Below are 14,865 nucleotides of genomic sequence, written 5' to 3' on the forward strand. Positions count from 1 at the left end.
CAGCTCCCACAGTGCCCGCGGGTCCTTATCGGATCGCGGCGAAAGGCCTGGAAAGACCCGGGCTGTAGCGGCGGCCGCAGCCGCGGGTCCGGCTCGGCCCGGGTGAGCGCGGCGGGCGGAGGAGGTTTCGTGCGGGAGCGCCTCGGGCAGGGCCGGCGTGTGGCGCAGCGCGGATTGCGGCGTTGATGTGCTCTTTTTGCCCCGCAGCAGGAAATGGCAGCGCTAGGCAGATCCTTCCAGGGTATCCCGGCGGGCCCGGCCGTGGAGCTCCCCACAGCGCCGGCCGCTGCCCCGGAGCCCTTAGCCGGCGGCCACGGCCGTCTGCAGCCGCCCGGCATGGTCATGGCAGGGATCGGAAACGACGGCGTGGACGGACCCTCCGGCCTCTGTCTGCAGAGCAGCTTCGACCTGGCCTCCCTGGCCGCGCTCGGCAGCCACAGCGAGGGGCTGACGGTGGCCCCGGTGAGCTCCTTCACCAGGAGCCGCAGCCAGTAAGTGCCAGAGCCCTTCCGCAGGGCCCAGGCTGTGGGGAGCTGCGGCGGGTGCTTTGCGAGGCGGCTGGGATTTGTTTCCTTGTAGCAGTGTTGCGCTGGTAGGAGGTTAGAAAATTGTCTTGTGCTCGGTTAAGGACCTTGAAGCTGGCTGGGGCTGGGGGGGGATGAAGGAGCCTTTTAAAAGGCAAGAACCAGCATATTTGCGTACTTTCAAACTCACTTATTTGTTTCAGTATTTCTTCAGTATGTCCCTGTGATACAGAATATTAAGAGACTCAAGCTGGGTCGTGTGTTGCTTCTTGAAGCATTTGAATTTTAGACCGAAAAATTGGTCTTGCCCCTTGCGGAAAACGAAATATAAAAGAGAAGAAATCAGCATGGAATTCTGTTCAGAGAACTGAGCAATTACAGCTGCCTTTGATTTCCTTTGTAACAATGTGGTTATTTATTGTCCCAAACTTTTATTCCCATCACAGCTGGTGACACACTGTCACCATTGATCTCAGATGAAAAGGGAGGAAAATATTGTTTGACACTATCAGTGTAACCAAAAGATACAATTTGAAGCTAAGTAACTGTTTTTCTTTTGTAGTGTCTCTGTGCGATGTGGAAGGAAGCATAAGCTAGAAGAAGAGGCAGAAGGGTAAATTAATTTGTCTTTTATAGCCTGAAAAATCCTGATTTGCTTTTTGTTTTGTTTGAGCACATCTCACCTCCAATACAAACAGGAAGGAAATCTATAATTGTTTCCATTTGGAGCTCTTCCCTTGAATTGCCCAAATCCATTTCTGTTACCTAATTAATTGTGTGGCACTGATTTTTCTGAATAGGTACTCACATTTTACTAAGAGCAATGTGAATTTATTTTCTTTGTTGAGGTTGCATTGCCATAGAGTGTCAATGCTGCTGAAATGCACTTTACATTTGTTCCTGTCGATTTTCACGTTTCTTTTGTTGACAATTGTAAACTTACTTTGTTTCCTAGCTGTCCTGTGCGGAAGAAGAGACTGACAGGAACCAAAAATTGCTCTTTGAATCCCAACACTGAAGAATGGATTCTTTGTGCAGGTCAGCAGGCAGCTGGGGAGGTAGCAAGTCAGTATGGTGGCAGCGGTCCTGAAACTGCCATGTTAGAAATTCCCTGTGAAGAAATGGATCAGACAATGGGGGAACAGCAATGCGAGGTTGCTCGCAGGAAACTTCAGGAAATTGAGGACAGGTAAATGCAGGGATTGAGTAGCCTGGCTTTGCTGAGCTTTCCCTTTTTTGGTGGGCATTCAGGGGTAAATCTAGCACTTAGCAGTGTGGTAACACTGCTGTAAGTCTGAGATGAACCTTCTGTTCAAATGATTTAATTTTAGGCTACCTGTGGTTGGTCCCGTGAGTCTTCAGGCTGATCTGAAATTTTGGGTGCTAGAGCAGGAGATGCTGAGTAAATGACACCCTGCTCCCAATCATTATGCAGCTCCAATATACCCTAATTTGGTTTAATGCTCTTCTGTGAGCATCCAGAAGCTCAAATTCTAACATTTACCTGCTCAGGCTTGAGCTCAGGTTTTTTTCATCCAATTGCAGCTTGTTCTGTGATTTAAACTTAAAATAGATGTGAATTTGTCAGTGGAGGGAGTAGCATGAACCAAAGAGGTCTCTCTGCACATATGCAGTAAGGCTGAGATTCATCTTGCTGATGGTGTGATGTGGGTAATTGGGTGGCTATAGACAGTCTGCTGTAGTCTTTAAATAATTTTACTGTGCATTCTGGCCCTTGAAAGATTTCTGGGAATGGCATGTGTATGTATCAGTTCATTGCAGGTGAGCTGGTATTCCAAAATATCTAAAATGACCACTGCAGATGATCAGAAAAGCCTAAAGTTATAGAAATTTTAAAACGAGATTTTTTTGTAGATTACTCCATAGATCATGCATAAGGAGAAGCAAGGTACTGTTAGACTGATATTTTTTTAATGGGTAAATCAGAGTAGTGAAATCTGTCTTTTTTATCTGTCTGTGTCTGCTTTGGTCTTCTTGGAGGATTGTTCCCTATTCTTCCCAGCTACACTGCTAAATTTTCTATAAAACAAAAACCAAAAACAAAGGAGATGCTTCCATTTGTTCTAAACACTTCAACAATTTGTGCTGATTTAATCTCAGAAACTGGCACAGCGTTGTGAAAAGTGAAGCATTATTTTCAGTATTTCCAGTACCTTTGCAATAATTCTCAATTCCAATTCTGGAGAATTGAGCAGGTGAAGCAGCTGCATAGCTGAGACTCACTTGTGTAATGTGACTGAATCATTGTTTCCTTTGGAGGGAATTTCTTTTCTCTCAGTGTGTGTTTGCAGTGACACTGCTGGGATAACACAGGGTTAACAAAGCTAGCTCAGGTACCAGGAGTGGCATTGCTGCTCGAGTGGCTTCTGAGAGTCCTCCTCAGGGTGTTTTAGCCCAAGAGAGCCTCATGTTAACATGGCCCTGCTGCTCCTGGTACCCAGCCCAGGTCAGAGATGTGCACAGAGCAGAGCACATAGATGTGACTGTAGTCTGCAGTGGATGTTCCTGATAACAGTATGCTCAATAGTGTTTATCTCCCTCTTCCCCCTCCATTCCTAGGATAATTGATGAAGATGAGGAAGTTCATGCTGATGGAAATGTTAGCAATCTGCCCACTCTTATCCTGTCAGATACCCTTAAGAAAGGGATGAAGAGGGATTTTGGTGAAGTCCTGACAAAGAAAATAATAGAATCTATGTAAGTTCTGGAGGAAATCATGGTGCTATGTAGCTAACGTGCAAATGAAAGGAGAGAGACCTCGTTTCATGTTTATGGAGATGTCCTTGATTACTGCATGATGCAGCCAACATTGTATAACACACCACTCATCTGGTTAAAATAGGAAAAACTGTCCTAATGTAAAAAAGAAACAAGTGTAACTGGAGTGGTCATCAAGTATGTGTTTTGTACTCCTCATGTCTACAGAGTGAAATCTGTTGAGTGAACCAGTGTCAGTTTTGGTTTTATGTATATGAATTTCCAAAATGAGAAGATCTTGAAGTGTGACCAACGGTGGTCAAGTTTGGTGCAAAAAAGAGAGGAAATACAAGGTTAGACTAGAAATAAGGGAACTAGGGAATAGGGAAGAGGAAATTTAATAGAGGGGGGGGAAAAAAGGTATTTATTTTCTGGAATATGGTTCCAGACTAGCTCAAAGGATGAAGATCTTCTGCATTTAATAGCTGTGCTTGGAGAACTTAAAATTTACTGAAACTCCATCCCTTCTAGGAGCCGTCCTTCTATGGAACTCGTGCTTTGGAAACCTCTTCCTGAATTTATGACAGATAAACTGAAGTCTGTTTCTGTTAAGAACTTCAAGCAGCAGAGTACAGAAGTGTGTCAAGCTAAGCAGCCAACACCAAGAGCTCCTTTTGACCCACAGACTGAAACGTTCCCTGGATCACAACAGACTGCCATGTCTCCAGATCCATATGCTAGTTTGGGAATATCTGGGTGTGCAGAAGAAGAAATGGAGTTGTAGATGCCAGATTTTAGACTGGAAGTGGTGAGCTTCTGATGCCTATTGTTGATGTTTTTTGATTATTTTTTTCTGGTTTGATGTGTGAATCTGAAGTTATATTATTTGTTTTTTTGTTTTCTTACTAACAATCATAAGCACACCACAATCATAGGGTGGCCAGGAAACACCCTAAGATTTCTGTGTTCCAATCTCTTAAATATTCTTATTTTTACTGAAAAGGTAATTCAGAGGCCTTTGGAACAGGGAAGTAGCTTTCCATCTTGCTTAATGGTGAAATATCCTCTTAATTGCCCTTGGTAAAGCATAAAATCCAAATAGTGAATGTAACCGTGGCTTAAGCCACACCTTTGTCTTACTGAGCCATTGAAACTGGTGCACATACTATTCTTGGCCATTTGGTTTAATTTGAATTACAAAATGTAAAGGAAGAAACATCTTCAAATCTAGTCATGGATAGAAAAGCAGTCCCTCTGGTAATACAGCTTTTCACATCATCTTATTTGTTTGGACTTTATGTAAACTCAGATGTAGAAATTACACAGTCCACGGGGTGCTAGGGAAGGAATACTACAGCTGAGCTTAAGTCTTTTGCTTTGTAGAAAGTAAAGCCAGCACTTGGACCTTGCAGGATACCTGCTAACTTCAGTCATCTTTGGTTCATTGGCTTCTAAATTTGATTTGTGGGTTTTTGATGTTCCCCTCCCCGAACAACGCAAAGTTTGGAGAAAAGTGGTTCTCAGCAAAGAGATTCACATTCTACATTGTGCTGAGATTCTCTATATGCATGGAGTTGGGAACTCAGTCAAGACAGTGTAACTTCTGATGAAATGAATGGCATCCATTGATCTGGGTAAAGATGATAAGTAAATCAGATAACAGGGATAATGGTGCTTGCTGCCATTACGAGGCTCAAATGCTGGGTCTGTACCCAAGTCAGTGGCTTTGGTGCTGAGGTAAAGGAGATGCCTGTGTTTTTCCTGAGAGAATCTAGACATAAAATTTAAGCCACAGTATGTGCCAATAATATAGCATCACATTGTTTATACAGATGTTTGCCAAAAGAATTTTCTACCCTGCACAGGGTGCCAAGGAAAGGAGTTCACAATGAGCTATTGCTTGTACCTTTTCTCAATGCACAGCAGTTTGTTATGCTTAAGGTTTTCTAACTTGTTTAAGGGTTTTATCTTTTATTCATAAGTCCTTGAGCTTTCTCAGAGATACCTGAATTGAGGCTTTTCATAAGAAATCCCTTTCCAAGTAGCAGGTTCTGTTCAGAGTCCTACGTCCAATCTAGTTTTGACATCTTGCTAACATAAAGGAGCAAGTACACAGGAATGCAGCTGCAGAAAATCTACTCTTCCTCTGCACAGCTAAAAGATAATCCTTGTGATAATATTCTTCACTGTTGAATAACCCATAGCTAAAAGCTTAAAATCAGTCTTCTCTTTTTGCAGTCCTTCTGGTTGTTCAAAACATACCTGTTTGTTAAACCCTGTTTATCTTGCTGCTTTTGTTGAAGGTTGTCTGAAATTTCCTGTCTCTTGGTAAAACATTTTAGAGTTTCATTAAAAACACTCCAGCATTTGAGTAAGATATTATTCTGGAAACCAGTATACACCTGTAGCATTCTGGAAGGTTTATTAAGTTGAACACGTGCAGCCTATCTTGCTATAATGCCTAATTTAATTTCAGGGTCTGCTATAAATCTTTTGCATGAACTGTGGAAAATTTCTTATGTGTTATTAAGCTGCTGAACATCTTTTAATACCTACAGCCTCTGATGTGCTCCAGTGGTTGAGTAGAACATAAAGCAGTCAGTTTGGAGAAGGCTGTAGTCACTGCAGGTAGAAAATGTGATGCCTCCAAGTAAGTGACTGGTTTTTAGCTTGCTGGATTGTAGTTAAAGTATTTTAGGTGAAAGCTCTGAATCCTAAATAAACTGAAAAAAAAGGATGAAAATTTTAAAAATATGATGAAACCATCTCAACAACATTGAAACTGCAACAGAAGATTTAAAAAAAACTCTGGGAGGCTTAAATACATCAATTGATGCAGTTGTTTTCCTCTTAAAAACACCAAATTGCATACAGATTTGCAGAATTTGTTGTAGATGGCTTTTAAGCATACTTTTTTTCCTCCTAGGTTTGTACCAAAGGTTGACTTTCAGAGGTGTTTTTCCTCTTAACTCAATGCCAGTAGGGCATCACTGACCTGTTACCTGCCATCTAAAACAACAATAGAGCGGTGCACTGTTGACAAAGACTATGGGATGGAGAAAAAAAAATTGTCTAAAAAGTTTGCTTTGATAGAAAACATTTGCTTTCATTTTTTCACAATGCATTTCTGCCCTTGTGGTAGGAGACAGAGGGGTTGAGTTGCTTAAATTGATGGAAGAGTGGGAACCAAGTGAACACTGAGCAAGATCCTTGCTACAGCCATCACTTGGAGAGGGTGATTGGATGAGAGATCAAGCTGTGGGCATTTACAGACTTCTGTATTTGTGAGTTTCATTTGTTGTTGTCTTCATTAAAAGACTTTTATTAATGCTGTTCACAAACGGGATGGCAAATGCAACGCAGTATTAGGAAAAACATTATTTTGAAATACGAAAGATCCGATTCTGGTCTGTCTTCTCTTGGGACCAAATCACCCTTTGTATGTCAGTTTTCAATAAATTTTCTAAAATATTTTTTAGATGACTGTTTCATTCCTGGTAAGAGTGATAAAACCTTGGGAGTCTATGTGCAGTCCTTCAGCTGGACAGTAAAGTACTCTTCTGGCTTAAGAAGATTGGAATTTATCTATGTTATGTCAAAGGCATGCTCTTTTTTTCCTCCACAGTATTCAGCAGGACAAGGGAAGGCAAGAGCAGAATAGAATAAACCTGAAGCTGCCAGGAAGGAAAAGTTATTTTAAGTCTCTCATAGGCCTCTGACAAAGGAATAGGGGTACCAATTAATGTTGCTATAGCTTGTGTTTTGACATCTTTTATTTTACTTCAGAATAAAACTATTCAGAACCAAGCAGGCTAGGTATTTTTAAAGTTAAGGAATGTTTGAGAAGAGTTTTAAATTCAGATTTTAGTAATTTCGTTGGAAGGTAAGACTTGCTTTTTTTGTGTACCATCTTAGTGGACTTGATTCTAGTAGAAAATACTAGTGCTCATAGGGATTTCTCCATGGTAGTAGGCTTCCAGATACCAAGCAAGAACCACTTCTGTGTTTTTAGTGGAAGAGGTCTCAGTAACTATTAACACCTTGTTGTGGGACCCAGTGCTTGCAGTAAGTCAGGATGAAGCATGCCAGGATAGAGTTGTTAAGTAGAGAAGGGGAAGCAAAACAGTGTAAAGGCCACGTCCTTGAACATTGCTGTCTCTTGTGCTTAACAAGGTTGAAATGTTAGGCACATCCCATGTCCCACTGTGATGGAAAGGAGACTGTAATACAATTTCCTTTGGATTTTTTAGATGTTGAAATGGCTTTCTCACGGCTGCCAGGAGGAGCTGGGGCTCCATAGAAGGGTGCTAACAGAATGTATTGCAAAACTACAGATCAAATCTTCACTTCTGCTTTTTTTGGATTCGCAACAATTTGATACTCCCTCTTTTCCACCGTGAAAGTAATTTATTCTTCTGACTGCTTGGATTTTTAATCTAAATTTGTTACACTGCACAGCTGTAGTCTTTACTTCTACCCACTATTCAGGTGGAATCCTTCAGTATAAGCTAGGTTACTCAAGCTTGTAATCCAAAGCAGTCCTGTCACCTTGAATGTTACTGACTGAAACATCTCTGGTTTTCTTTCTTCCCCACCCCAAGTTATTTTTGCCAAAATTGAATGCAAAACATGAAATAGTACTGAAACCAAGAACAGCTGTGCCAACACCTGCAACAGCTCTCTTATTTTCAGTACGAAATTTCTTCTGTCTCTCCAAGTTTTAAGAAAATGTTGTGATAAATACTGGATATTGGAGCAAATGGATGTGGACAATGAGAAGTCCTGCTGTGGTATTTGAAATTGGCTCCTGACAAGTCCATTTGATGCTTCAAGATTTCCTGTGGTCATAGAGAATCTGCAACCATTTTCACCCACCTCCCCTCAGACTGAGAGAATTTTGGACAGCAGTACTGGCCACCAGGGTGCCACCACTGCCTCGACTTTTGAATATTCAGACCTCAAGCTCCTGCCATGTGCCTGCCTCACAGAGGCTGAAGGTTTTGCTCCAGTAGCTCTGGCCCTCACACAAACCTGTCTACCACATCCAATGCCCCCAAAAGGGAACTGCTGAAGCATCCAGCTGCAGACAGCTTATGAGCAGTGCTCCTCAATGCATTGTGGCAGGATGAGACACTGAGGGACCTGAACTTAAATTCTCCAAGGCCCAGATCCTCTCCCCTCCCCAGTGAGTTCTAAGGCAAAACAGGGTCAGTGAGCTGCACTGCATTTTAATTGCACCAATACAGTTAAATATTAAATGGACAAAGCAACTCTACATAGCAAATGGAAAACAAGCATTTAGTGAAGCTGTAAGACTTAGAGACTATTAAGGTCTAGCCCAGTTGCCTATACATAAATATCCCAGTTTAGTTTTTGGTGTTAAAATTTTAACTGGAAAACAAAACATTTTCAGGTTCAGAGAGAATGAGCAAGTTATTGAGAAACAAACCTGCCTCTCTCCTAAGCCAACACTGACTGGGGGGGAGCCAGGGCAGGACAGGACACCCCAGGCTTTTTCATACCATCAACTAGCATGGTAAAGGTGAGAAACACTTTTCTGAATGGGCTTGATTTTGCCCACATAGACCCCAAAGGGGCACTGCTGATTTCCTGCCAGGACAGTTGCTCCCAGGGAGTTAACACTACCACGTTAGACACTGATGAGCTGGGGAAAGAGTTCCTTGGCAAAGCTGTCCTCCCACGCATGGTCAGCGCCAAGCGGGGACGATGTATCGCTGAAGGGAGACAGGGATCCTTCATACCCAGAGTCACTACAGCCATCCAACAGGTAGCTTGAGGCTTCAAGGCTATGACAAGAAGAAAGCAGATGAGAAAAGCCCAGTTCAGGCATGAAGCTGTCTACAGGTTCCTTCTTCACAGACACTGGGGCTTCAGGGATGGCCTTGTTGTCAGATGAAGAGAGATTTTCTTTCTCAATTTTCACTAGCATATTGGTTTGGTTGGCCACTTCAACAGGAATCTCCACTACCAGGGGTTTTGTATACACGTGATCAAACCTTATGAGTTCATTAATGGCTTCCAGCTTGGCTGATGGGGACCCCAAAGAGGGAGAGAGGGCGGCTGGTATGGAATTTGTTTCTCCAGAGATCTCTTCCTCCAGCTTTTCCAGGCACGTTGACTCTGAATCAGCATATTTGAGAAACAACTCTGGGTCCAGACTGTCCAGAAAGCCCAATAGGACATCAGACTGCAAAATGAAAGACAGTGTTAGAAAGATAGTTTATTACTGTTACAGCCAGACACCAAATGTGGCCTCTATTAACCTCCATGTGGAAGTTAATATACACTGATGCAATCACAGTTGTTTTACCAAGAATATTATCAAACATACAGTTAAGGCAGTTACCTATCTTGCAGAAATTCACAGAATAAGCCAGGTTGGAAGGGACCACAGTAGGTCACATCTGGTCCAATTTCCCTGCTCAAGCAGAGTCATCTTAGAGCACGTGGCACAGAATTGCACCAGATGGTTCTCAACTGTCTCAAAGTGAGGGAGACTCCACACCCTTTTGGGCAATCTATGCCAGGGCACAGTCATTCTTTGCCCACAGCTTTTTTTGTAAGGGTACTGGCAATCCCCAGGGAATTATACATGCATTTAAGATTTACAGCCACTATTAGAAACTCCTTGAGATCTTGTACCCATCAAGTACAAAGACCACAGTGCCTGCTGGCTACACAGAGCATAGACCAAAACTTGGCTTAGGCAGACCTGCACACAACCAAAGCTGTGGGGACTGGGTTTTTTCATGTGGGTATTGTTGAATTCCTATACTCACTGGATACAGCCTAACACAGCTGTTCTGATGCACAGGTCTGGCATTCCAAGATTTGGAATAAACAGAAATCACCAAATGATTTAACATCAAAACATTACAACGCTAATCTTAAATCTACAGTAATTCTGAATTTCATGGACAGTTTGTATAAGACTGGATGCTCACCTCAGAGTCTGAAGAGTCACTGCCATCAGAATCCATGTGGAAACTATCAGAAATGGTGACTGCTGGGCCTGCACCTGCTGCAGAGGAACACGTAGTCTGAGTGCTGCGGACTCAGCGGACCCGGTCACCAATCTGATCTCATCCACCTGGGATTCCTTCACAACCTGCACCAAGACAAAAACTCAGTCAATTCGAGTGTTCTGGCAGGCAGTACAGTACGTGATCTTCAAGATCATAATTCTTCTGCTAAGGCTTCCAACACAAAATTCCCTATTTGCTTGTACTGTAGGAACCTGAAGGTAAGGTAATTTCCAAGTTAGCTGACGCTTTCCTACTCTTGCACATTTATTTTAAATGAAAGCCTGACCCTCTCCACCACATCTGAGACATACCTACATGACTGTAACAGTTTTTACTTCACCTCTATATAGTAGAAAACCAGAGAAAACTGTCTTAAACAGCCTGGAAGTAGTCAGCTTTCTACCTCCCACATTACCCATTTCGACTTGGCACCCGCAGAGTTTCAGGACAGCCTCCATATGGAGGACAAAGGTCTTTGCGGCATATCCCTGCCCACAGCCCCGAGGCTGCCCCGGGATCGGGGCAGCTGTGCCCAAGGCGGGGCGGACACGCCAGCAGCGCAGCTCACCTGGAACTCGTCACCCTCCTCCTCCTCCGTCTTCAGAGCGTCCAAACCAAGGCGGCAGCGGAGCTCCTGGTTCTCCCTCGCGAGGTCACACGTCCTTTCCCGCAAGAGCTGGTTCTCCCGCAGCAGCTTCTGGTTCTGCAAAGAGCCGTGAGGCAGGGAGGCCGCTCCCTTGCTCCCCCTGCTCCAGCCCCGTATCTCCCGCAGCCCCTTACCTCCTCCTCCAGCTCCACCACCTGCTGCTCCAGCTCTGTCATCCGCGCCTTCTTCCTGTCGCGGGCACTCTGGGCCGCCACGCGGTTCTTCAGCTTCCTGCGGGGCAGAGCAGCCGTCAGCGGGACATCTTGTACCCACCACGTACGGCCGCAGCCCCGCCACCGCTGCCCGCACTCACCTGCGCAGCGCCTTCTCCTCCGGGCTCAGATGCGTGAGCCGCTGCCGCTTACGGGCCGGCTGCGCGGTGTCCATCCCCGGGACGCCGGGGTCGGCTCCTGCCGGCAGGACAACGGACAGATGCCGGGCAGCCGCGGCGCCGGGAGCCTCGGCAGCTTTGCTAGGGATGAGGAGCAGCCGCGGGGCCGCGGCACCGGGCAGCGCTGCCATGGCGGCACAGCGGACACGCCGCCCGCGTCACCAGCGCGGCTGACTGCGCCCTGCGCCGCCCCGCCCGGATTTCTACCATCGTGGCTCTCGCTCATTGGCTGCGAGGCGTGACGCTACGGCCGGGAGAGCCCGTGATTGGCCCGAGGCCGCGAGCAAGGGGGGAAGTGAATTGCATCAGACAAGGGGCTGCGGCTGTGAGGCGCTGGCGAGGGGCGGGCGGGCGGCTGTGAGAGCAGAGCGGGGCCGGGAGGGGCCCGAGGGGCCCGGGCCAGACTCGGGCCAGACCCACGATGGCGGTGGCCAAAGTTGAAATTCCTTCGGAAGGCAGTGAGCCGGGCCTGGCGTGGCGATTCAGATGAAATCTCCCTCTGGTCTCCTTCCCGGAGCCGATCTGTCACAAGTAGTCACAAGCATAATCATGAGGAACACAAGTGCCACGAATGGAGCTGTAGCAGATGCCATAAGAATGAACTTTTTAGTCTAAGAAGACTAAAAAGGCAGCGATGTTAGTGATTGATGAGTGGAACTGCAGGAGACCATGCAGAAATCCCTCAGGGGAGTCGAACCCTGAGGAGCAGCAGAGCTGTGTGGGAGTGAAGTGAGCACTTCTGAGGGAGGAAATCACCCTGCCCTGACGGGCTGGAGTCAGATCTGATAGATCTGGGGTTCAGACAGAAGGTTTCCAGGTAGAAAGCCTGGAAATGCTCTGCCCATGGGAATGCAGGTGTTCAGCAACCTACGGGCAGCAATGCACAGGTTGCAGGGCATCGAGGGAGTTTGAACCTCCGGCAGCTCAGCCTCTGCAGCTTTCCAAGTTTCCACTTGTGACAGTTGCCAACGACCTGAATAGTTATGAAATGTCGAGACTTTGGCTGCTCACAATTATTTTTGAAAGCCATTTGTACATTGATTTTAAATTAGTGGAGATGTTAAACACTAAAGGAAAACATGAGCTTTAGAAGATCAAAGACACTGGTGTGCTGGTTTGGCATTACTCCAGCACTGGAGTTCTGCCAGGCTTTCATGATACAGAGAACAAACTGCATTTGTGAGCTTGTGTTTGTTCTTTTCTTGCGCACTGCAGCATGACATTGAGCTAAGGCTGAAAGTTCATCTTTCTACTTTGACACCTTTGTGAAAAACATGGCAATTTTTCAATAAGCCTTTTAATCGGAGTGCAAAAAATTGTTTGTTCGGGTCCTGCTAAGCCCCTGAGACACTGGCCATTGGAGATACTGCTTCTCTTTTGTGTGTCTCTTCTGGATTTGGACTCATGTTTCTTCTGTAATTCCAATTCCCACTTTAAAGTGTTACTTTTTTCTACCAAAATGCAGATTCAGTATTAATAACTGCTTCAGATTTCAGACATCCATTTCAAGTTGCCCTTATTTGCAAGAAAATTGGGGTGAACAGGGCTGCCTTACATTGCTGATTTGTAATATTTACAGCTATACTGCGGAGATCTGATCTATCATGATATGATTTATCATAAAGATATCCATATGTCTTGCTATTATGACTGAAGAAAAATCCTAACCTTCTGTCTGCAGGTGATTTACTTTTCCTATTTAATTTTATGTGGAACCAGAGCCCATGAAAAGCACCTTTCCTTTTGTAACAAACACTTGTGATCATGAATAAACGACAGAAGTGCAGGGACATATGTGCTAGAAGTGGTGCCTGAGCTACTTCACAATGATGTGTTATCAACAAAAGTGGAAGCTGCCCTTGGCACTGGTGGTGTCCATTGTTACTGAGTATAATAACAGCATCCATTACTGCTGGCAGTAATAGCTAGCAAAAGAAGGGCATGACACCCTGCATTCTAGTCCTCTTGAACAGTTTTAGTAGTACTAAGACAAGCTCTGGGGCAGTTGCTGAGAATATATTTAGGCTCACAAATATTATATACCATTAGGATATATAAAGTGTTTATTAAATATATGGTTGAGTCCCTGGGTAAAAGAGTGCCTAAGAAAAGTCCATAAAGCTGGTCTTACACTGTGACACTCTCTCAGAGAGTTTTAACAAAAAGGCTTCAAGTTTAATTCTGATTTCCACTTTTTTTTTTTCCCCTTCACTGTTTACACATTCCAGTCTTTGTATTTTTCTTTTTTTCAGTCATTTGATTTAATCCTGTGATCCACGTGACTCAAGAATGCTTCTCACCCTGCCTTCACCCTGCTGGGGGGTTCAGCACTACCCCCAAGGATGTGCCAATGAGGATTCTGTTGGCTGTCCTGCCAGAAACCACATTAGTTCCTGCTAAAAGAGCTTTATGTTTTATGTTCCAGGTGGCCAACCCAGCAGAGGAAATAATTTTGTTTAACAAAGGTGGAGAGGCTTTACCCTTCTGTAATCTCAGATACAGAGAAAGAAATGTGTGTTCAATGTTATCTACACATTAAAAAAGGGGGAATAGGGGAGGAAAGTAAAATGGAAGAGGGGGGCATAGAGAAAAGATAATCTGAGAAAGAGCTTGCTTGCCAGATGTGTGTCTGAAAATACTTGGATGGTGGCCCAGGCCCCCAAGATCTTGACACCAGCTGGAGTGTTCCCATACCTGTATCAATAGCTGATTAAATGAGAAGAGAACCTGTTTAGCAGCCTAAAACAAGGTTATTCAAAACCTGTAAACTAATTTTACTTATTCTTAAATTTTGTCATTACACATTTGGATTCAGGAGTGCATTTTTTAAAGTTTTAGTGCTCTTAGTCTCAGGGAATATGCAGAATCTGTATCCTCTGGCTACTGCAAGGAACTGCCACCCTGCCTGCATGCTGTCCAAAGTGACATTGGCTTTCCCTTCTCTTAACACTGCCACAAGCAAGCCCTTCAGAAAGGTGATTTTCACTCAGCTCTCATCCTTTCTCCATTAATACTTAATAAATTATTTGGATTCTGCTTCATTGGCTTCTGTGATTGTTCCCAGGTTACCACCAGAAAAGCATGGAAAAGACACAGTGAGTTCAACTCCAAACCATGGCTTTCCCAACATACGTGTACCTTGCATTCCAGTTCCTTGTCCTCCTGTCCTCGTGTCCTCATGTTCCACCCACACGTTACTGGTACTTCCAACCACCCAGAACTTCCAGGAAGAGTGAGGTAGGTCTGCCTGAGTTCCATCTTAGATCTTGGTTGTGGGCCAAAGGCATGGGCTGGAGAGTCTGACTTGGTCTCTTTATGGTCCAGTCCTCTGACCTAGCTGATTTGTGGTGAGGGAGAGATCCCATCACACCTGTACCTGAAGTGACTCCTGTTACACCTCTTCTAATACCTTCAGGCCTTCTTGCTGGAGTTCTGTCTGTATTTTCCCCATAGCAATGTCCCAAGCACTGCAGGCAGCATCAGTTGGCTCAGACAGCCCATATTTTGTGACAGAGATGTCTCACACACCCCTCTTTAGGG

The 14,865-nt window shown here is 44.6% G+C and overlaps 2 protein-coding genes across 4 annotated transcripts; one reads left to right on the top strand and one right to left on the bottom strand.

Annotated features, from left to right (window-relative positions):
- Nucleotides 1-3: 3 nt before the first annotated feature.
- On the top strand, nucleotides 4-14,361 carry CCDC117 (coiled-coil domain containing 117). 3 transcript variants are annotated; one of them, XR_011681970.1, is made up of 7 exons: nucleotides 68-491; nucleotides 1,087-1,137; nucleotides 1,480-1,713; nucleotides 3,105-3,242; nucleotides 3,774-4,050; nucleotides 10,078-10,506; nucleotides 13,578-14,361. XR_011681970.1 is itself a non-coding variant. In XM_071445288.1 (6 exons), exons 2-6 carry the CDS (start codon nucleotides 214-216, stop codon nucleotides 4,024-4,026), a joined length of 954 nt encoding a protein of 317 aa, XP_071301389.1. In that variant the 5' UTR covers nucleotides 4-102; nucleotides 208-213; the 3' UTR covers nucleotides 4,027-6,720. The 3 variants fall into 3 exon arrangements, 2 of the variants coding, with proteins under 2 accessions (XP_071301389.1, XP_071301390.1); XM_071445288.1 differs by lacking the exons at nucleotides 10,078-10,506; nucleotides 13,578-14,361 and having other exon boundaries at nucleotides 4-102; nucleotides 208-491; nucleotides 3,774-6,720; XM_071445289.1 differs by lacking the exon at nucleotides 10,078-10,506.
- On the bottom strand, nucleotides 9,143-11,513 carry XBP1 (X-box binding protein 1). Its single transcript, XM_071445290.1, has 5 exons — nucleotides 11,248-11,513; nucleotides 11,069-11,165; nucleotides 10,857-10,991; nucleotides 10,208-10,371; nucleotides 9,143-9,450 (listed from the first exon to the last, which is right to left on the bottom strand). The coding sequence occupies exons 1-5, from the start codon at nucleotides 11,454-11,456 to the stop codon at nucleotides 9,261-9,263; spliced, it is 795 nt and encodes a 264-aa protein (XP_071301391.1). The 5' UTR covers nucleotides 11,457-11,513; the 3' UTR covers nucleotides 9,143-9,260.
- Nucleotides 14,362-14,865: the final 504 nt, after the last annotated feature.

The sequence above is a fragment of the Agelaius tricolor genome, unplaced genomic scaffold (genome assembly GCF_023055355.1).
Source record: "Agelaius tricolor isolate 1412-34295 unplaced genomic scaffold, bAgeTri1.0.p SCAF_20, whole genome shotgun sequence".
Lineage (NCBI taxonomy): Eukaryota > Metazoa > Chordata > Aves > Passeriformes > Icteridae > Agelaius > Agelaius tricolor.

What these genes read in the sequence shown, in the direction of transcription:
- CCDC117 (XM_071445288.1), top strand. Translation starts at nt 214, where the DNA reads ATGGCAGCGCTAGGCAGATCCTTCCAGGGTATCCCGGCGGGCCCGGCC. An exon ending in TTCACCAGGAGCCGCAGCCA is followed by an intron (nt 492 to 1,086) that starts GTAAGTGCCAGA and finishes TTTCTTTTGTAG; the next exon opens with TGTCTCTGTGCGATGTGGAA. An exon ending in CTAGAAGAAGAGGCAGAAGG is followed by an intron (nt 1,138 to 1,479) that starts GTAAATTAATTT and finishes TTTGTTTCCTAG; the next exon opens with CTGTCCTGTGCGGAAGAAGA.
- XBP1 (XM_071445290.1), bottom strand. Translation starts at nt 11,456, where the DNA reads ATGGCAGCGCTGCCCGGTGCCGCGGCCCCGCGGCTGCTCCTCATCCCT. An exon ending in GAGGAGAAGGCGCTGCGCAG is followed by an intron (nt 11,166 to 11,247) that starts GTGAGTGCGGGC and finishes TCTGCCCCGCAG; the next exon opens with GAAGCTGAAGAACCGCGTGG. An exon ending in GTGACTCTTCAGACTCTGAG is followed by an intron (nt 9,451 to 10,207) that starts GTGAGCATCCAG and finishes TTCATTTTGCAG; the next exon opens with TCTGATGTCCTATTGGGCTT.